A 21,221-nucleotide genomic window follows, 5' to 3' on the forward strand; every position below is an offset into this window, starting at 1 on the left:
CCTATAGGAAACTGTTGCATTCATTCACTGTAGAAGTTTGAATGAAAGTATTAGATATTGTGGAGATGACACAAACATAGTGAATGATCTAATGTCATAGAATTGTATAGTATGGAAACTGACCCATTGGTCCGACTTGTTCACACTAACCTGATATTCTAAATGAATTTAATCCCACTTGCCAGCATTTAGTCCATATCCCTCTTAACCCTCCCAATTCATGTACCAAACCAGATACCTTTTAAATGCTGTAATTGTACCAACCTCCATCACTTCCTCTGGCAGCTCATTCCATACACGCACCACCCCCTGCATGATAAAGTTGCCCCTGAGGCCCCTTTTAAGTCTTTCCCCTCTCGGCTTAAACCTATGCCCTTCCCTACCCTGGGGCAAAGACCTTGACTATTCACCCTATCCATGCCCTCCATAATTTTATAAATCTCTATAAGGTCACCCCTCAGCCTCTCACATTCCAGGGAAAATAGCCCCAGCTGTTCAGAACCTCTCCAACACTGTCAACATCCCTGTAAATCTTTTCTGAACCCTTTCAAGTTTAACAACATCTTTCTTATAACAGGGAGACCAGAATTGACGGCAGGATTCCAAAAGTAGCCGAACTGATGTTCTGTACAGATGCAATATGACATGCCAACACCTGTACTCAGTGCATTACCAAAAAGAAGCTAGCATTCCAGATTGTGTTTGGTGGATTTGATAATGCTTTACACGTCAAATGGTCACTTTTTCATTTTGAGGTCCAGCACACTTGAAATAACGCGTTATAATATTTGTGATTTTCTTGAGCTATTTCAGAATATCCACAGACTGTCGTGAGGTAAACAAAAAGTACTAACTTTATTTAAGAAACTTTATACAATATAGTCAACTTGCAATGAGTCTGAGAGAAAGAGCAAGGTGATCTGTGACATTGCATCACTTCCTATTGTCATGTATACTTTGCTGTTTAGCATGTCACAGAGTTGGATATAGCTCCTGAAATGACATGAGCAACATTGCAATAACAGTTTGTTTATGTACAGGACCAACAATTTTCAGCACCTTCTGTCCTTAAGAAGTGGATTTTTAAATACCTTTGCTTCTTCATGGTTACCATGCTGTAGACATTTAGTAGGTAGTTGGATATTTGCTATTGGCTGGAATTTGATACAACCTGCCAGAGTGGATGTGAGATTAGGAAAGGGTGATTGGTGGAATCAGGCAGAAGGATTCCAAATGACAAATGTGTGTTGGTCAAGTGTTGTCCAGTTCAACCTGTTAATGAGCTACTTGAGAGCAATTATCACTGAGTCCATCAGAATTTGGGGTACCTTAAGGTAACTCTCCAATGCCCTCTGAAGATCACACAGGAAGCAATGTTGGATGCCGCTGCACCACGTAGTGAGAGTTCCTTGTTTTGAGACAATCAGCACCCAAAGGAGGAACCTAGCATCAGAAAGAGAGACCATTCAAAGAAGCACTACCTTTGCCCCCAGTTACCCCTATAGCTGCCCTTTCCAGTGACCCCTGGCTCTGTCTGAATGCCCTGTGTCCTGCAATGCAGCAGAAGTGCCTTTCTTGGGCCATGGAGCATTAATATCTGCAGTGACCATTCATAATACCATGCAGTGCCAGTAGGGTGGCACGGTGGCTCACTGGTTAGCATTGCAACCTCACAGCGCCAGAGACCTGGGCTCAATTCCAGCCTCGGGCGACTGTCTGTGTAGAGTTTGTATGTTCTCCCTGTGTCTGTGTGGGTTTCCTCTGGGTGCTCCGGTTTCCTCCCACAGTCCACAGATGTACAAGATAGGTGGATTGGCCAAGCTAAATTGCCCATAGTGTCCAGGGATGTTTAGGGTGGGTTAGGATAACGGGTTTGGGTGGGATGCTCTTCAGAGGGTCGGTGTCGACTTGTTGGGCCAAGTAGGGATTCTATGAATAGATGCTAGCTGTTTAGCCAGCAATGGAGAACCACTTCTGGCTTTGATTTCATGAAAGGCCCACATTGGCCAGCAAAGTACTTGAGAGCCCTTAAATCAAATTAAGCCTTCTATATATGGAAATGACGTGGGGCTCCCACGGGTTCACTCATTGATGTCGAGGATCCCCTTGCTAGAACTAAATCTATCCATGTTTTTGGATTTCTTGTCACAAATTGTGATGCTCATTACAGAGGACTAGTTGCAATGAAATTTCATGAGTTTGGAGAAAATCCTGCATTTCCAATGCCATAATTTAGGAAAATGAATTCCACATTTAGAGTAACTTGTTATTGTACACAACTATGTGCTATTTCATCTTCATGTTAAAGCCTGTGAATGGCAATGAAAAATCTTTGGGGGTTTGTTTTCTTGTAACATTTTTATCTTTTCATATTTTGTTTTCTTTGTAGCAATAAACTGTGGTAACCCTGGTTCATTTCCGAATGGATATTATAAAGCACCAAATTGGACTGTTGGAAGTAATGTTACCTTTTATTGTGATATAGGGTGAGTATTCAGTGTATAAACTGGTGAATAATTTTAATTTAAATCTACTATTTTAATAATGATTTAGAAGATTTCACATGAACCACACATTCATGGCTTTTTGGTTAAAATCATCATGCGAGCACTGAGGGAATTTAAAAAAAATCCGTCATACTGCTCAAGGTGTCGGACCATTATATTGGAATAGGAGTACAAATGGAAGGATAGAACTGTTAATTTAGCAAAGTACATAAGCTGAGATCAAAAATGATCCTCTTAGAACATAGAGCAGTACAGCACATTACAGGCCCTTCAGCCCACGATGCTGTGCCGAACTTTTACCCTAAACCTAAGGTCTATTAAACCTCCACCCCTACCTTATACTATCATCCATAGCTTATCTAATAGCCACTTAAATGCCCCTAATGAGGCCGACTCCACTACCTTCTCCGGCAATGCATTCCACGCCCCTACCACTCTCTGAGTAAACTTTAAACGTTCACTTTAAAACTGTGATCCTTCATAATAACTACCTCCACCCTAGGAAAATGTCTCTGGCTGTCCGCTCTATCTATGCCTCTGATCATTTTGTACACCTCTATCAAGTCACATCTCATCCTTCGTCGTTCGAAATAGAAAAGTCCAAGTTGTTTCAACCTTTCCTCAAAAGGCCTTCCCTCCATTCCAGGCAGGATCCTGGCAAATCTCCTCTGCACCTTTTCCAACACTTCCATATCTTTCTTGTATATATTCCCGCTTGTATGTTGGCTCTTCAAAACTCTTAAATTAAGGGTGTCAGTGCAAAGATGAGCTTTATGGACCAATGTTTCCCTAGTGCACTGTACTTTAACAGTTTGTTGATACTCAATACATTTTTACTTGGCGAATCTTAGATTTCTCACTTGTTCAGCACAATGACACACATTTTCATTGAAGATTTATGTTTGATAACCGGTGATTCACTTTTCTTTCTTAGATATAAAATTATCGGCAGAGCTTATCGACAATGTACAGCTGATGGTTGGGATGGCAAGGTTCCATCCTGTGAACGTAAGTGGTATTTCCCTGATTGCTAAAGTAATTGACTCGCATGTCTGTACCAAATGATTGATCCATTTCAACAAATTATAGTACAGTGTTGTTTTATGTACAGATTTTATTCCATTCAATAGTATGACATCCTATAACTTGGAATTCTGTCATTTTGGAATAAGACAAAAGTATTATTTGCTTTAATTCACATTGTATATTGAAAGACAATACTATTATCTCTGAATCCATGAGAATATGGCAGAAGCTTAGGGTTACTTAAATTTATTAAATTTACTCATCAAATCAACTCTCTTCATCCCAGAAGAACTTCATTTTCTATCAAGCATCAATGTTAGCTTTGGAGCAAAAAGTCAAGTTTTGGTAATCGAAAACAAGTTTAGGTGATGCTTATTTTAGTGATGCCTTTGTTGACAGGAATTGTTAGCTCATCTGTGGGAGATCTGGGAAGACATGGAAGATTCTGTATTTAGGATTTATTTTATTTCATCTCAGCATGCCTCTTGAAGCTTCTGGGGATAGAAGGAATGTTGGCATGGAGATATAAGGGCAAAGGTCGGTGGGGGAGGTATATGACAGACATTAGGTTAGCACAGAGCCTATAAAGAAATGTGGGGATAGATGGCATGACATGAGTTAATGTTAAAGCTTTGAGGGGGTGTCTTTGGGGGCATAGGTTGTCATGGAGGATAGGAAGTAAATGTGGGATACACGGATGGCGTGATATGTCATGAACAGAGTTTGGTATGTACGTGAGAGATGAAGAGGTGTGATTGGTGGGGAGCTAGTAGGTTTTATTGTTTTAGTTGTAATTAGGATCAATCCAAGAGAACCAAGGCCAAGCTTATAACCAATCAACTTTTGACATTTGGCAGCCACCCTGGCATTCTGCCAATTGTTTCTGGGATTATAAAAAAAACTGAAGAACTGCAGATGCTAGAAATCAGAAATAAAATCAGAAAGTTGAATCCTATGATGGCAAATGGTGAAATTTGAATTCAACAAATGAAAATTGGGGAATTTTAAAAAGACATTACACCAGGAAGCTAAAATATTAGCTAATCAATTGTCCACGTACCATGGCAAATGTTTTGGAATTTTGTTACATTTCTATCTTCTCATTTTGTTTTCTATGCAGCAATAACTTGTGGTAAACCTGGTGAAATTCTGAATGGACATTATAAGGCTGTAAATGAGACACTTGGAAATAAAGTTATCTTTTATTGTAACTTTGGGTGAGTATTCAGTAAATAAATTACTGAACAGATTTCGGTGATAGTGTTTTTTTAATGCTGTGATTATGACAACTTCAGACGCCATCTCTCGTGTAACATTTCTGATGATGGCTCAGCATGAGACCTCTGAGTGACTATTATAATTTCGTATTGAATTGACAATTTTTCAAAAATCTATATCATTTCATTGTTTCTATGATGTTGCTGGGGTTGCTGTATTAATGCAAAGGTGGAAATATTGACAATATTAATGATCCCTGGATCTATTATCTGAGATCAACACTGGATATTTGTGTTTGATAGTTCCTTATGAATGATTAAACTGTAAATCATCTCTAAAGAGGGCTAAATGCATTAATATTTCTCCTGTGCACCATGACTTATATACAGTCAGAGCAATTTTTGTTATCAACTCAAGTGTATTTGATTCCTTCATGAATCTGTGAACACAGTACTATGAAATTTATTTTATGAAGTTATTTTATGATCACATTTTCATATGATAATTCATATTTTATGAAATTTTGTTCTATTATTATAGATTTATTTCTCTTTGGACTTTAGAATTCTATCCTGGTCAGTCTACTAAAAAATTCTAATTAGCTTTCTAGTTCCTAATACAAATGATTTGTTTCTCTTTTTCCAGGTACAAGATGGTGGGTAGAGCTTATCAACAATGTACAGCTGAGGGGTGGGACAGTGATGTTCCAACTTGTGAACGTAAGTTATGTTTCACAGTCTTGTGAATGATTTAATCACTTCAGTGCATCACTCTTCAGTGACATCCAAGTTTATTTCTTCCCTGCAGTATTTTGACATCTTCCAGCTTGGAATTCTGATTTATTGTAATGGGAGGAAACACCTGTTCAATGTTTTAATCAACATCGCATTTTAAATGAACACAATGTGGGAAATGAGAAATGGACATTCAGTAAATCAACCCTGCTCTTTCCAGAAGATCTAACTCTTCTGCTCAAGTTCAAATGGTAGTGTTGGAACAGGAGATGGGTTTTGGCAGACAATGAGACACTTATGAGTTTGTAATATTAGCTGATTTTGACTTGGCAGCAAATGATGTTGATGGTCATAGGGGTTCCACAGGAATGAATTAGAAGATGAAGGAAAAGTTGATTCAATATCAATGATCCGTACTTTAATTATTCCCCAAATCTCTTCTCTTCCTCTTCTGTTATATTTAAAGATCCTATTATGTCTGACAAATTTGGTTGTGTTAATGGTGCTGATACTAGCAATTAGTTGATGCTTGAGCGAAAGAAATAAATATTGATGAAGTGACAAGATTGGTGGAGGATGATAGTGGTGATGGTGCTATGCAAATGGTCCATCCTATGATCTTTGAGGTAGACAGGCGATTTTGAAGTCATTTTCTCACCATTTTAACATGATATTTCAAGGAAGGAGAGAGGGAGAAAACTGTGATCAGTGTGTCAGTTAGTCTGACATTGGTAAAATGCTTAAAATTTTAAGGATGTCTTAACGCATTTAAAAAGCCTCAATATGATGAGAACATGTCAACACAGATTGAATAAAGGTCAGAGATAATGGGAACTGCAGATGCTGGAGAATTCCAAGATAATAAAATGTGAGGCTGGATGAGTACAGCAGGCCAAGCAGCATCTCAGGAGCACAAATTGCTGCTTGGCCTGCTGTGCTCATCCAGCCTCACATTTTATTATCTTGAATAAAGGTCAACCCTGTTTGGAAAATATGTTAAAAGTTTTCAAGGGTGTAGCTATTGGAGTAGATACCTGGCTTCCAGTCAATGAAAAATATATGGATTTTCAAAAGACACATTATAGCAGGCCACACACAAGGTGTAAACAAGGCAAGTAAGATAGCGGTTCATGAAGTTGTTACTGAGAAATTCATTGAGGCTTCTTAGACAGCATTTTCCAAACCCCAGCCACTATCATCTCTCACTATCATGGCCAGAATCCTGGAATTTTCTTCCTAACAGTGTTGTAGGTGTATCTGCACGAAATCTGCTACAGTAGATTTCCACCATCTTCTCCAGAGCAATTAGGGATGGACAATGAATGTTGTCCCAGCCAGTGAAAGCCAGATTTCTTAAACGAATATACCCACATTGATTTGATTTTGCAACTTTGCATGCGTTTTAACTGACTTATAAACACAGACATTTGAGCACCTATATATCTCCAAAGTCTGAAATCCCTCACTATTTAATAAGTAGCTGAAGATGGAGTAGGCCATGTCATTGTGTTGTTGAAGTCAGAGAGAGACCTAGTGTAAGGTATTGCACATTAAGAGGAAGGTTTGCATTGTATTTCCATCATTTTGAAAAATAAGTTCCAAAATCAGACTGACAATTTTGTTGTCTGTTCATCATCATGTTAAAAGGCTGCAAACTGCAATGAAAAAGAAATCAACAGATTTTGGTGTATTGTAACAGAACTACATTTCTCACCTTTCATCTGTAGCAATAACATGTGGCAACCCTGGAGAGATGCTGAATGGATATTACAGTGCTCCAAATAAAACATTTGGAAATACAGTTACTTTTTATTGTGACATTGGGTGAGTTTCAGAATATGAATTATTATATTCTTTTGATGTTCTGATCTAGACAGTTTTAGTTTACCATCTATCTGTAGATCTTCACATTTTTGATAACAACTCGCCATGAGAGCAATGACTGAGCCTTATTCCCTCTCTATTCTGTGAACTTATGTGTACAAAGGCATGTAGATAAATTGATTGACTGGGTTGCAAATTTGATAGATGGATAATAATTTGGAAAGTGTTTGATTTTTGTTTTTTGTTAAAATATTACAAGATAATTTTCCTCAGAGGACCTTAAATTCTTATCTGGTCAGCACATTCTAACATTTTTCTATTTAAACTTCAAGTAACTGATGACAGGTAATTTGTTTTCCTTTCTAGATACTCAATGTTGGGTAGAGATTATCGGCAATGTACAACTAAGGGTTGGGATGGAGAGGTACCATCTTGTGAACGTACGTTCTATTCCTTTCTTTTGAAATATGACCAGCTCACCTTTTACCCTACCAGATGATATCTCAATGACTTTTCTCAGAACTCTGATTCACATCTAAGTTTCTTTCCTTTCAGCCTTTACCCATCCTGGAGTTTGGAGTTCAGTCTCCATGGAATAGGAAGAAACACCTGTTCAGTGATTTTAATCAATGTAGTTTGTTAAAGATAAATATTATATAATTTGAGAAATGACTTTTCATAAAATAACTCCTGACAGTTAGAGAATTTAATTGTCTGTCCTTCTGCAAATGCTAATGTTGAAGCATGAAGCTGAGTTTTAATTTAGGATGGGCAGTTTAGGACATGCTAAGATCTAGTTTTACATGCTAGTGTTTGTTGTTTTGACGATGGGAAATCTAGGAAGTAAAAGTGACAGGCAAAAGAAATGTGCAGACAATATTAATGGTCTATAATTAAACCAGGCATATAATCCATTCTCTTTCCTTTCCATTCAAATGTTATGCTCCAGTTAGATCAGTATCTCCATTTGACTGAACTTGTTGTGTTAGTGCAATACATTGTTCCTGATGTAACTTGTGTGAAAGTAATGGTTTTCAATGAGGTAACAAAAATGCAATGCTAACGTAGAGCAGAGGACCCTTCACTTCGCTGTTTTCATTCCTTCTTCTTAGGTAGTCCCTTGGGATCAAGTGCGACTTGCTTCCACTTTGGCTCAATGGGTTCTGAGATAGCTATTAAGTCTAATAAGCTCTATGCATATTCTGCCATTTCTAAATGCTGCTTGGAGGGTAATGAGATTTTGGAAGGTGTTCACTTTTTAAGAATCCTCAACGTCATCTTTGCGTGTTCCTGACAAAGTCTGCCTGCATCTATGATTTCCAAAATTAGCCTTCTTCCAAATTTTTTGGTCATAAGTCAGGACTTCCAAGAATTGTCAGTGGGTATTTTTCACCTCTTCAAGGTGGACAACTTTTAAGCAAATTACTTATCCATGTGGGAGTCTCCTGCTGGAAGTGAGTTCTAAATAGGGCAGTTGCTTCAAGAACCTGGTTTTGGGTGTAAGAATTACATGTTCTATCTGTGTGATTACCAGTACTAAGCAAGTTCAAACTCTTTTGCAGTAAAGAACTACATTCCATGAACTGTGTTGAAGTTGTTTGAGAATTGGACTCCAAAGTTAAAGAAACCAGTTATTCTGACTGACTGTGTAGTAGCTTCTTATCTTTATATTATAAATGTCAATTGTAACAAAAGAACAGTTGAAGATTTTTGATATTTCTTGCTTGTCCTATTTTACTTTTACATGCAGCAATAAACTGTGGTAACCCTGGAGAGATTTTGAATGGATATTATAAGTTACCAAACAGCACAATTGGAAATAAAGTGATGTTTTACTGCAATGTTGGGTGAGTTTTTCAGAATACTAATTGTTGCATGATTTTGGTGAATGACAAATACTAGTTTAATGTTTAATCACAAAACAATTCTCAGGTAGCTATATTTCAATTTTTACATTTCAGATAACAAATCCCCATGTAACCATGAATGAGGCTTCCAATTTAATATTGAGCTAACAATCTTTAAAATTTCAGACTGATGAAGGCCAGGAATCCTTTGTGCTCGTTTAGGAACATTAATGGAAAGATTAAATTGCTAAATGTATTACAACTCAAATTGAACACCTAGATCACCACTGGAAAGTTGTATCTACTGATTACTAAAAATACGTCGCTCTTGCTGAAGGCTCTGGACATTAAACATTAGCTTTCCTACTCCTCCAATGCTGTCTGACCTGCTGTGCTTCTCCAGCTCCACATTTTATTGATTAAATCATATGGCGAATTGTTCTCAACATGAATTGCACACACCAATGCTTTTCCTGTATTTTGTACTTTTATGGAATCTAACCAGAATTTCTTTTTAGCAATAATGTTATTCTAACTTCATTTTTCTGTTAATCTTGTTCACTTTGTTTTTGCAAACAATTTGTTGACAGGCAAATTTATTTTTCCCCTATAGGACCTAAATTCTTATTTGGTCAGCAAACTGTGTCATTTTCCCTATTATTCTTCAGATCATCACACAGGTGATTTGCTTCTGTTTTCCTAGATACAAAATGGTGGGTCGAGATTATCGACAATGTACACCTAAGGGATGGGATGGTGATGTTCCATCTTGTGAACGTAAGTTAAGTTTTCTTGTTTTGTAAGATTAATAGCAGCAGACAGTCTTCCTGATAGAATTGCTGGCAATGGAAAATTGCAAGCCTCTGATTGTCTGGCAGGTTGTGGAGAAAGAATTTTTCTTCACCTCAGGCTTTGATCACACAGAAGGCCCAGGCTGGCCAAAGAGCACTTAAATCATGTTGGGCCTTCTCCATCGAAATGTTGCCGCCTTCACATTGTGGGGTTTACCAACTGATGTTGAGGATTCTGCTGATGGAATGAAATCAGTCCGTTATGTTCTTGGATTGCTGGTGAAGATTGTTGTTGGAGTCAATATAATGTGCAGTTGTGTGAGGGAGTGTTGATTTGGGGAAATCTGTGTTTATAATATCATAAAATTGGAAAGTAAATTCCAAACTTAAGTGACCTAATAGCCTGAACAATTGTATAGTAGTATATTACATGTTCATGTTGAAAATACATGATTGGCAATTAAAGGAAACTGCTGGGGATTTTTGTTTTTTCTGATATTTCTGCCTCTTATTTGATTTTCTGTTTAGCAATAAACTGTGGAAACCCTGGTTCAATTCTGAATGGATATTATAAAGCATCGGAATGGACAGTTGGAAGTAATGTTACCTTTTATTGTGACATTGGGTGAGTCTTCAGTGTTTAAATTACTGAATAATTTTAGTATTGGCCTATATTATTTTAAAGTTGTCATTCAGAAAATGTTGGACACATTCAATACATTTCTTATGGAAGGTCTTCACATTAACTCCAAGTGAGGCTTCCATCCTAGTGTTCAACCAGCAAGTTACTGGTGCTGATCACGGTGGGGGATGTTTATGTTGACATAGGAATATTAATGCAAACTTAGAAATGTTAAATGTGTTATCATTAGGAAGATCTGTGAGCTAAGATACAAACCAGATATCTCTAGGCACTGTTTCTACAAAATGTTTAGCTTATGTTAGAAGTTACCATGATAGTGAGTTTTAAATGCCAGTGTTTTGTCTGTATATTCGAATGTTATGGGGTCTAACTTGTGCTTTTATATTTAAATATAAATGCACCAGCATTTGGTTCCTATTTTATCGTTCTGCTGCACTACAGCTATATTTGTTATATACTTCTTTGTGATAGTTGAATACCTTTTACCTTCATGAACCTCAGAACTCCCACATGTTCTGCCCAGTGACACTTTTTTTCCTCAGTTAATCTTCATATCTGTTAATAGTGGCTTACCATTCATTTTTAGATACCAAATTATCGGTAGAAACTATCTGCAATGTACAGCCGATGGTTGGGAAGGCAAGGTTCCATCCTGTGAACGTAAGTAATATTTCTCTATTTTGTAAAGTGTCTGACTTGCAAGTCTGATAAAAGTTGATTGAGTCACTTACATTTGGCGATCATTGCTCATGTCCATTTTTTTTCCTTACACTAGTTTGACACCCTCTGGCTTGGAATTCTATTTTGAATGGGAGATTAAAATAATTCATTGCTTTTTGATTCACATTGCATTTGGAAAGAACATTGCAGATGTAATGAGAAATGACCAGTTATCAAATCATTGCTTCTCTCTTCCAGAAAAAAATTATTTTTCTATCCAAGCATCATATTAGTTTGGAGCAAAGAGCTGAGTTTCAGTGGGTGATGAAAAGTTTAGGAGATGCTCATTTTATCTGCATTTTGGAATTAACAGTTTGGGCCCATGGAAAATAAAGGTACAGGAAATTATGCAATCCATGCTAATTATCCATGTTTAAATCATACCAAGTATGGGTGTTTGAATTGTTGCTCCCTTGTCTGGTGTGCAGAGTCTGGATAGTTTCTGACTCAACAACATGAATGGGCAATTTTCCATCCTAGACCAGTGGGTGCAACTTGACTGTTATGCCTGTTATTTCCTGAAATATTTTCCAACCTGCCACAGGGGCTTTTGTACATTGGAACCAATTGATTACACTGCTTATACACATAAGAATATGGTCCTCTTATAATTCTGAACTGTCAATCAAACAGTGCATTTAAAGCCCCTTAGTCTGATACTGGTAGGTTGTGGAATAGTTGTTGCCCTCATCCCCGAATGGCGACCCACAGCCTTATGTAGATATACATTTACAGAAATTGCAAGCACTAATGTTTCATAAACTATTGGATGCTAATCCACAAAAAATTAAAAGAGCAAGGAGCTTAAATAACATAACTTTGTTTTTTATCCAACTTATACATACATTCAATGGGGTACTTTGAACTCTCCAAAAGGATACTTAACCTTCCACAGGAACTCTGGCTAACTTTCAGTATTAGATCTTTTCCTCAATTTTTTAAAAACCATGAGTCATGTTTTGGAAATCTATATAACAAAAATTACTTGTTCATAAAAATTTAAGGCAACAGTACTTTTTGTTGCTGCCTTTGCAGACTGTGAAATGCAACCTGCCTTCATTCTGCCACCCCCCACAACAAAAATGCAGAGTGGAGGGTGCAAGCTCTGGGAGAAGTTGCTGTAAATGGTGCAAAACCCCAGGGTCTATGTCTTCAGGGTGACCCCAGCACCATCTGTCTCTATGAAATGCCTCATGCCCTAGGCTAGTAACTGAGTGCTGTGCAGTGCTCAAACAACATGAAAATGATGGCCAAAACTGACCCGACAGCTCCTAAAACACCCAGGAAAATTCCATAGGAGAGGTGACCAATCAGAATGAAGTGAGGGACAGACTGTGTGTGGAACTGCTCCTCCAAACAGAGATCTTATCTCTCTACTGCTTCTCCAACCACAGATTGCTTCTCACCCAAATTTCCTGTTGATAGTTTCATTCCTAATCAGCAGCAAATGTGGGAGTGAGGTAGCCTGTGGTTGGTGGAGCAATTGGGAAGACAAGTGGCTGCAGTGATCATGTCAGTGACATTGGTGTTAGCCAAGTCTGGGGATCACTGTCAGCTTGATTTGAGGTTTGTCATCAGTTAGTTGAGTATGTAGATTATTGGTGGCTATGGTCAAGTAAAGTCAGGGAGTGCAAGCAGCTGGGTAAGGGGTGAGTACTGTCAGCCAGTTGCAGTGTCAACAGTGGTGTTGGAGGATTTCATCAATGGGACTCCATGCCAGCAAATATTGCAGCCTTATCGTAATGTTCCCTTACTGTCAGTCACTCAGTGCCAGATCATGGGACCTAGTATAAGGGAGGGGAGCCACTGAAAACCATCTTTGTGACTCACTGCCCACAATTCTCTAATGACTGCTTCCACATATTCCATGTCACAGCCTTGACTCTCATCAGTGGTGTCCTCAGATTCAGTGGAGATCCTTTTGTTGGGACCTGGAAAATAAATGGCGATAGCCATCAGTCAAAATGTCACTGGCTTGAGGAGGTGGAGACCTGACATGATGATAAGTTGTTGCTGAAGATTGATGTATGTCCATTCATAGTGCTGTTGCAGACAGACAATGCGTATTATCATGAGGTATTGAGGAAAGAGAAGAGGTCTTTCTGTGTGTTACCATATCTCTTAAAAACTGAATTCCAAATTGAGATAACTTGATATTGTTATCAATTTCATTGTGATATTCTAAAATATTGTAATTAATACTCTGTTGTAGAGTTTGGAGTTTTGTTTCTAGCTTTCCTTATTCTATTTTCTGTGCAGCAATAACCTGTGGTAACCCTGGGGAGATTCTGAATGGACATTATACAACACCAAATGAGACAGTTGGAAATAAAGTGTTCTTTTATTGTGACTTTGGGTGAGTATTCAGCCAAGAAATTACTGAAAAGATTTTGTTGGAAGTATGTTATTTTAATGTTATTTTTATGGCAATCGCACATGCATGATATTTCTGACGATGGCTGAGCACGAGTCGTGATTGCATCATCCATTTTAGAATTGAACTGAGATTTTAAAAATAATCGCTATACTGATTTAAAGTCAGTGACATTAGAGCTTACATGAGAATATTAATGCACAGTTAGAAATATTGATCCTTAGACAGGTAAGTTGAGATCAACGCAAGACATCAGAGTTTGCTGATTCCTGAACTGGTTAAATTATATTGTAATTCAGCTCTAAAGTGAGCTAGGTGCTTCCAATATTTTTCCTGTGCCCTACAGTTTTTATGGAGTGTAATCAGCCCTTTTTAGCTGAGCAAAAATGTAACAGTATTTGATTCGGCCATTAATCTGGGGACCTAATCCTGTTTTTTTTTTAAAGTATACACATTTTAATATATATTATTAAAATATATCTTGTTGGATTTTTAACCTGGCCAGTGAACAAATATCTTCCGGTTAACCTTCGGTGTACTAATATAAGTGGTTTGCTTCTTTTTTTCCTCTAGATACAAGATAGTGGGTGGAGGTTATCGGCAATGCACAGCTGACGGTTGGGATGGGGACGTCCCATCCTGTGAACGTAAGTTATGTTCCCTTGTTTTGTAAAGTGACTGATTTACTGGTAAGTGCAGAATTATTGACCTGCTTCCAATTAAATATTGTGTAGCGTTGGTTGGCATCCAAGCTTTCTTCCCTGCAGTAGTTTGATAAAAGCTTGGATTTCAGATTTCTTAGAATGGGAGGCAATGTCTATTCAATGCTTTAATCTATGTTGCAAATTAAAGTACATAATGTGTGAAATAAGAAATAGCCATCAAATCATTCCAGTGCCTTCCAGAAGATTTTTCAGTTTACTATAATACAAATAGTACTGTTAGAACAAGGAGTTGTGTTTTGGTGTGCAATAGGAATGTTGAACCTCCTGACACTAGTAGAGTTTAACTGACAGAACATGGTCATCTGGCTTTGGGTGATTCAGGTGAAGCGAATGGAAGTTAAAGGCAAGTGTAATTGATGCTACTAATCCCTTCTCTATTTTTGCTTAAATAAGCTACTGTGACTTTGGCTCATTGAATTATTTGAGTTATTTCTACCAGTAGGAAAGCTGTATTAACATTCCAGCCAAAGCTATTGATTTTAATGGAGCAACAAACAAAAATGGTGCAGGTTTTAGTGGTGGTGGTGTTGATGTTGAGGCAAAACAGGTAATACTATTGGAGTGGAAGTAAGTAATCTTTGAATGGCACCAGAAGCTTTGAAGATATTTCCTCTCTTTTATTATCCAATGTTCTTTAAATGATGGAGATATTGTTAATTCAATGTTGAATATTTTGTATAACTTTGCACTAAATTTCAGTGACTAATGTTCGTGGACACTCCTATACCTCTGCTATTCCATGTTACCTTGTCTGTCACCATTTAGTAAGTAAGTAAAGACTGATGTTGATCAATACATATAGCTAAAGGCCCCTGTTGTTCTCAGACATTAGAGACTGAGAGGAGATCCTTGAATTGTGTTCTAATTTTGGAAATAAGAGTTTATAGTAACTGGGCATTAAGGGCAGGTATTGTTGCAGCTATTCATCTTCATGCTGACTATCTGTAAATTGAAATGAAAAGATATTGGATATTTAGAAGGTATGTTACATTTCTGTATCTTACTTTTATGTTTTCTTTTTGTGCAGCAATAACTTGTGGTTACCCTGGTGAGATTCTAAATGGATATTATAACGCACCAAATAAAATAGTTGGAAATAATGTTACTTTTTATTGTGACATTGGGTGAGTATTCAGTATACAAATTATTGACGGACTACATTATTTTATTATTGTGGTGAAGGCAATTTAGATGTGATCTATCTCTTGTTCTTCACATTTCTGATCATGTGTCTTCATATTATCGCAGAGTAAGCCTGATTATTTCATTGTCAAATAATGTAATTTTGTAAAAGAATATAAAAGCTGAAGTGACTTGGCAAACATTTACTGGATTGGGTGTATTTTGAGATTTTTTAAAATTTAAATGCATTTTTTTAAGAATTTGTATTTAATAGACTTTTTTCTACTTTTGGTCCTTAGTATTCATGGCTGGTCAGTACTCCATAATACTTTTGCCAATTATCCTGAAGTTGACTGATAACTGGCGACTTTCAATTTCTAGGTATGCGATGCTGGGTCGTGATTATCGGAAGTGTACACCTGAGGGTTGGGATGGTGATGTTCCATCCTGTGAACGTAAGTTCTGTTTCTTTCTTTAGCAAAGTGACAAATATATTTTCCCAGCCAAATGACAGAGCCACTCTCAATGCATTCTTGGAACTTTAGTTCAAATCCAAGTTTTCTTCCTTTTGTAATATTTGTGCATCTTGGGAGTTCTAACATCATAGAATAGGAAGAAACAGCTGAGAAATGATTTTATTCAGCATTGCATATTAAAGAAAACTAAAAGCATGATTTGACAAGTGATCTTTTGTTAAATCAATTGTTTGTTCGAAAAATTCAATCATCTGCCTTCTGCATATGTTAATGCTGAAACATAGAAAGTATATCCTTAGCTGGATACTGAAGTGGGATGTTTCATTTAAGAAGTAATGACTTTAGTGTAACTGACAGGCATGTAATTTGTGTAAATTTGGAAATCTAGGGAGTCAAAGTACTGGGTAAAGCAGAAGTGCCGACAATATCAATAGTCTGTAATTAAACCTGGCACCTACTGACTTCTCCTCCATTCCCATCCCCATTTTATGCTCCAAGCAGTTTGTAGCTGTGTTTAACTGAATTAGTTGTGTTATTGAAGCATATGTTACCAATCAAGCAGGAGCAAAAGTAATAATTTTAGAGAGGAGTCAAAACCACAGAGATTGACTTTTATGGTTATGGTGTTGAGGTAGAGCAGTGAACCCTGTGGAACACAAAAGCAAGTCTTCTTTGAGATGGCATAGATATCTAAAATTACTCCTTCACTTTCGTTTTCTACTTTTTTTTCCCTTTCTAGCCCCTAAGTATCTCTTGCTTCCATTGTGGTTTGGTTAGTTCTGAAATTATTATTAAGTCCAATATGTGATTTGCAAACTCTACCACATTTGGAGCAGGTCGTGTTAGGATGATTGGATAAAAGATTAATGAGGGAGTTGTGAAGTTTCTCAGAGGCCTCGACGTCTCTTCTGAACGTTTCTGATGAAGACTTTCTATGGCCAGTGTTTACCACTCCCTCACCACCCATAATCAGTGGCAGCAGTGTGTGTGATCTACAAGACACACCACAGAAATTCACTAAAGATCCCTAGGCAGTACTTTCTAAACAAGCACTTTCCTTTCGAAGGACAAGGGCAGCAGATACTGGAGAACAGTATCTGCAAGTTCCCCTCCAAGTCACTCACCCACTTGACATGGAAATAATATCGCCCGTCAGTGTTACTGGGTCAAAATCCTGGAATTCTGTCTCTAGTGGCATTGTGGGTTCAGCTACAGCATATGGACTGCAGCAGTTCAAGAAGGCAGCTCACCACCACCTTCTCAAAGGCAACTAGGAATGGGCAATAAATCCTGGCAGCCTCTGATGCCCGTATCTCACAAGTGAATAATTTTTAAAACACCTGAATTTCTGTTATCAGTCTCGGACTCCCGTCACAAATCAGTTCCAAGTAGAGCAGGTGCATCAAGAGTCTCATAAGAATGATATATCCTGCCCAGGAGAGCTGCTGTTTTTTTTTGGCATTATTACTTTGATTCTGGGCAAGTTCTAACTGCGATTGACATCATTCTTTTAGCCATTTTGAAAAAATTCTAAAACTCAGTTTCCAAAACTAATTTGCCAAACAAACAATGATCTAATTACATGTTAAATTATCTTGCAAATTGCAGTGAAAGAAGTAGTGAATATGTTGATGTCTTGTGACATTTCTACCTTTACCATTATATTTTCTGTGTAGCAATTAACTGTGGCAATCCTGACAACATTCTGAATGGATATTATGTGGCACCAAATGTCACAGCTGGAAATAAAGTTACCTTTTATTGTAACGCTGGGTGAGTATTTGCTCTGTTAACTAATGCATAATTTTGATGAAAGACTGTGATATTCTGATGTTTAATCACGACTGTTTCAGGTGGCTATATTTTTGATATTTTACATTTCTAGTGTTTTCCATGTGAACATGAGTCACACTTCCAAATCAATGCTGAGGTGGCAAATTTTTTTTCAAAAAAAAAGTCCTTATCAAAGTCATGGAAATACCCACATGGGGTTGGAATATCTATTGACAGACGAAATGTCAAATTTGATACTAATGCTGAGGCGTAAATGCTGAGATCAACACTGGATGACTTTATCTGCTGTGTTCCTCCAAATGCTTCAGTTATATTATAATTATTTTCAAGGTGATTTGGCACATTATGTTCCTCCTGTAAATTTTATGCAGTTTGATCTACGTTATGTTAGCAATAGTGCAATTTTATTTGTTTACAAAAGCAGTTTTCTGCCAACCTATTCTTACGTCTACTTGTTGATCAGTAAATAGATTTTTCCTCTCTGGACCTTTCTTATCTAGTCTGAAAACTTTACAACTTGCCAAATTAGCATTCAGGTCATTGATACAAGTGGTTTCCTTTTGCTTTTTTCCTAGATACAAGCTAGTAGGTAGAGACTATCAGCAATGTACAGCTGGGGGATGGGATGGTGATGTTCCATCCTGTGAACGTAAGTCTTGTTGCCATTTTTTTAAAATCAAAATTGACTGAGTTGCTAATATGTGCCAAATGCTTGAGCCACTTTCATTGATTTGTCATGTGATGTTAGTTCACATCAAGTTCTCCAGGATTTTTGCATCTTCAAACTTTTTTGAGCTCTGAGTTAGTGGAATGGGAGGTAAACAATTGTTCAATGTTTTGATTCCGTCTTCCCATTAGGATGTCTAACTGTGAAATAAGAAATGACCATTTAGCTTAGTGATTAGGATTGCTGCCTCACAGCTCCAGGGACCTGGGTTTGATTTCAGCCTTTGGTGACTGTGTTTTTGTGGAGTTTCCACATCTGTGTGGGTTTCCATCAGGGTGCTCTAGTTTCCTCTGACAAGCCAAAGATATGCAAGTTAAATGGATTGGCTGTGCTAAATTTCCCTATAGTCCATGGATGTGCAGGTTAGATGAGTTGACCATGGTAAATTTGGACTTATGGGGTCTTGCTGCATGACCCCAATATCTTTTCCACTTTTGAGCCATCATATGTATTCTCATTTGCACACTGAACTTTGCAGTGACTTTGAGTGATCATGTGAAAATAGATATTCGTGTGATGCACAGCCAGCTAAGATAGAGACACATGAAGTAAATCCATTATAAGAGAAGAAGGGGAAACATTAGTTGAGAAGCAAGCTGAAAGAGAGATGGGAGTTTAGTGGATAAGAAAGTGAGCTGTAGGAGTGCAAGGACAAAACACCTGGAAGTGAGGGGGGGCTATGTGATGTGGTTGTGAATCTATGAAACGGTAACATGCAATATCTCTTTAGCTTTTGATCCGCTGAGATCTTCAGGTGAATAAGCCAACATTCAGCAGAAATCATCATTTTTTGTGACATTGCTTAAGAACTAATGTGCTTACGAATTCATATCAGGATGAGTGTAAGAGTCTGAAGCTGTGTTATTGTGATGAAGAGTACTTCTGTGATTATTCTGAGTGTTGAGTGAACCTATTTTTATATTTTCAAGTAAATTGAACCTACACTATTTACAAGTGTTGTGTAAGAGTAGTAACTTTAAGAAATCAACTCAACACAGTAATGCTGATGTACAATGTTTCCAATGCTACAGCTACTTCACTTTTGATGCTCAGAAAACAGTGAAAGGGAATGAAGAGGCTGGATTGATTTTTCAGAAGTTTTTTTTATTCTCATGAAAAAATTGGTGATGTTAATTTAGACCCTCCATTGTGGGCTGTCATAGTGAAAAGCAAGAAAAAATACTTTAACCTTTGGTACACAGTTTTGAGAGCCATTAATTTGTCTGTTATTAACTTGGTCTCTTTTTTAAAACCTTACAGCACAAAGTGCACTTGTAGGAATGACTACTGGTAAGTAGGAAAATCAGATAAAACAAATGTTATTAGCTGTACTGAAGTGCTTTTATTTAGTATTTAATGACCTCTGATAATCAAATTTATACTTTTTAAAACATAATTACTAAACTAGTGTTCTGAGTGCTCAAACTAGTGAATATATAAATGTTTGTTTAGAACAATTATTAATGAGCCTTTAATACTTTTTAGAAGTGAGCTTTTCAAATCTTTGTTCTGGCTTTCCTCAGAAAGATGAGCTTTCAGCCAGCTGTTGGATTGCTGACACCTTAGTTGCCTAATGAGCAATGTAGGATAAAATTCATTGTATTGTTTGAAAATGATTGATTAATAATCCTCATGCTGGATTTAAAGACAACTCTTTTTTTCTCCCCCACGCCATTCAGCTTGCCTATTTTAAATCTGGCGCATGGTGGGTTAACTGACTTGTTTTAATAAAAATAGATTTAAGTTGTTACATTTAACTGACTTTCCAAGCTCTTGATATCTGAATTAAGTCATTTCATCCAAGTTCATATATACGTTCACGAAATGGAAGACTGTTTCTGGTTCCTATAGGTTATCTTGAAGACTATTTCATGAAGTTACCTGTATGTTTTAGAATAATGTCCAGTGAACTGTATAGTTTAATTTAAATTACCCTTGATAATAAAAATGGAACGCCTCCTTAAGGAGAAAAATAGAAGAACCTGTTGAAACCAGAACTGAAATACCGAATTAACAACATGCAATTCAGAAGGGAAAGACTTACTCCTTTGCTCCCACTCCTGAAGCTGCCCCCAGAAGTACACAGTCACACATTGGCATTTTCATCAAGATGCACCCATAATTGGCCTGGAGGTGGGCTTGTAACCCAATTAAGGGCGAGTGGGCTATCAAAATTGGAGGGCCAATCAGGTCTTCCGATTTGAAAGGAACAACATGCTCCAATTAAATGGAAGTAAAGGAGAGGTTGCTTCAAGATGGAGGTATCCTCTCTCCCTCCCCCGGTTTTTTCCTATATTTATGATCTTTTGACACTGTTGGAAGATTACCTCTGCGTAAGTTTTTTTTATATGACTGCGAGATATTCTTCATAATGCTTTAATCCTCTCCATTTATCTGGCTGCAGACTAGGACTGCATGCTGATTTGTCTTCACTACAGTGATAATTTGGTGCACAAGCCCTGTGGTGTGACACGAAGCCAACTTAAATCCTGAATATGGAGACAGAAATGTTACCAAGTAGGAGATGACCTCCCTCCAACCTCCTTGCGTCTTAATTTTAAAAATTGTCCTTAGAGTTGAGCCACCATTTTTGAGCAGGGTACACTTCTAGAGGATGTCCAGTAGCTGCTTCTGGAGTCAGACAAATAAAGAGAGTATCTAAGCCCTCCTCGACAACTAGTCTGAAGCGTGCA

At 37.5% G+C, this 21,221-nt stretch overlaps 1 protein-coding gene across 1 annotated transcript in view; it reads left to right on the forward strand.

The window, feature by feature from the left end:
- LOC125462905 (sushi, von Willebrand factor type A, EGF and pentraxin domain-containing protein 1-like) overlaps window positions 1-21,221 on the forward strand; it is an 81,550-nt gene that overhangs the window by 49,878 nt on the left and 10,451 nt on the right. Inside the window, exons 36-52 of the mRNA XM_048553401.2 lie at window positions 2,390-2,486; window positions 3,442-3,515; window positions 4,654-4,750; window positions 5,397-5,470; window positions 7,213-7,309; window positions 7,676-7,749; window positions 9,060-9,156; window positions 9,860-9,933; window positions 10,476-10,572; window positions 11,177-11,250; window positions 13,570-13,666; window positions 14,258-14,331; window positions 15,437-15,533; window positions 15,913-15,986; window positions 17,684-17,780; window positions 18,377-18,450; window positions 19,789-19,818. Coding sequence (XP_048409358.2) covers window positions 2,390-2,486; window positions 3,442-3,515; window positions 4,654-4,750; window positions 5,397-5,470; window positions 7,213-7,309; window positions 7,676-7,749; window positions 9,060-9,156; window positions 9,860-9,933; window positions 10,476-10,572; window positions 11,177-11,250; window positions 13,570-13,666; window positions 14,258-14,331; window positions 15,437-15,533; window positions 15,913-15,986; window positions 17,684-17,780; window positions 18,377-18,450; window positions 19,789-19,818 — 1,398 coding nt within the window. The remainder of the gene's footprint in view (window positions 1-2,389; window positions 2,487-3,441; window positions 3,516-4,653; window positions 4,751-5,396; window positions 5,471-7,212; window positions 7,310-7,675; window positions 7,750-9,059; window positions 9,157-9,859; window positions 9,934-10,475; window positions 10,573-11,176; window positions 11,251-13,569; window positions 13,667-14,257; window positions 14,332-15,436; window positions 15,534-15,912; window positions 15,987-17,683; window positions 17,781-18,376; window positions 18,451-19,788; window positions 19,819-21,221) is intronic.

Source organism: Stegostoma tigrinum, chromosome 21, assembly GCF_030684315.1.
Source record: "Stegostoma tigrinum isolate sSteTig4 chromosome 21, sSteTig4.hap1, whole genome shotgun sequence".
NCBI classification, from domain to species: domain Eukaryota; kingdom Metazoa; phylum Chordata; class Chondrichthyes; order Orectolobiformes; family Stegostomatidae; genus Stegostoma; species Stegostoma tigrinum.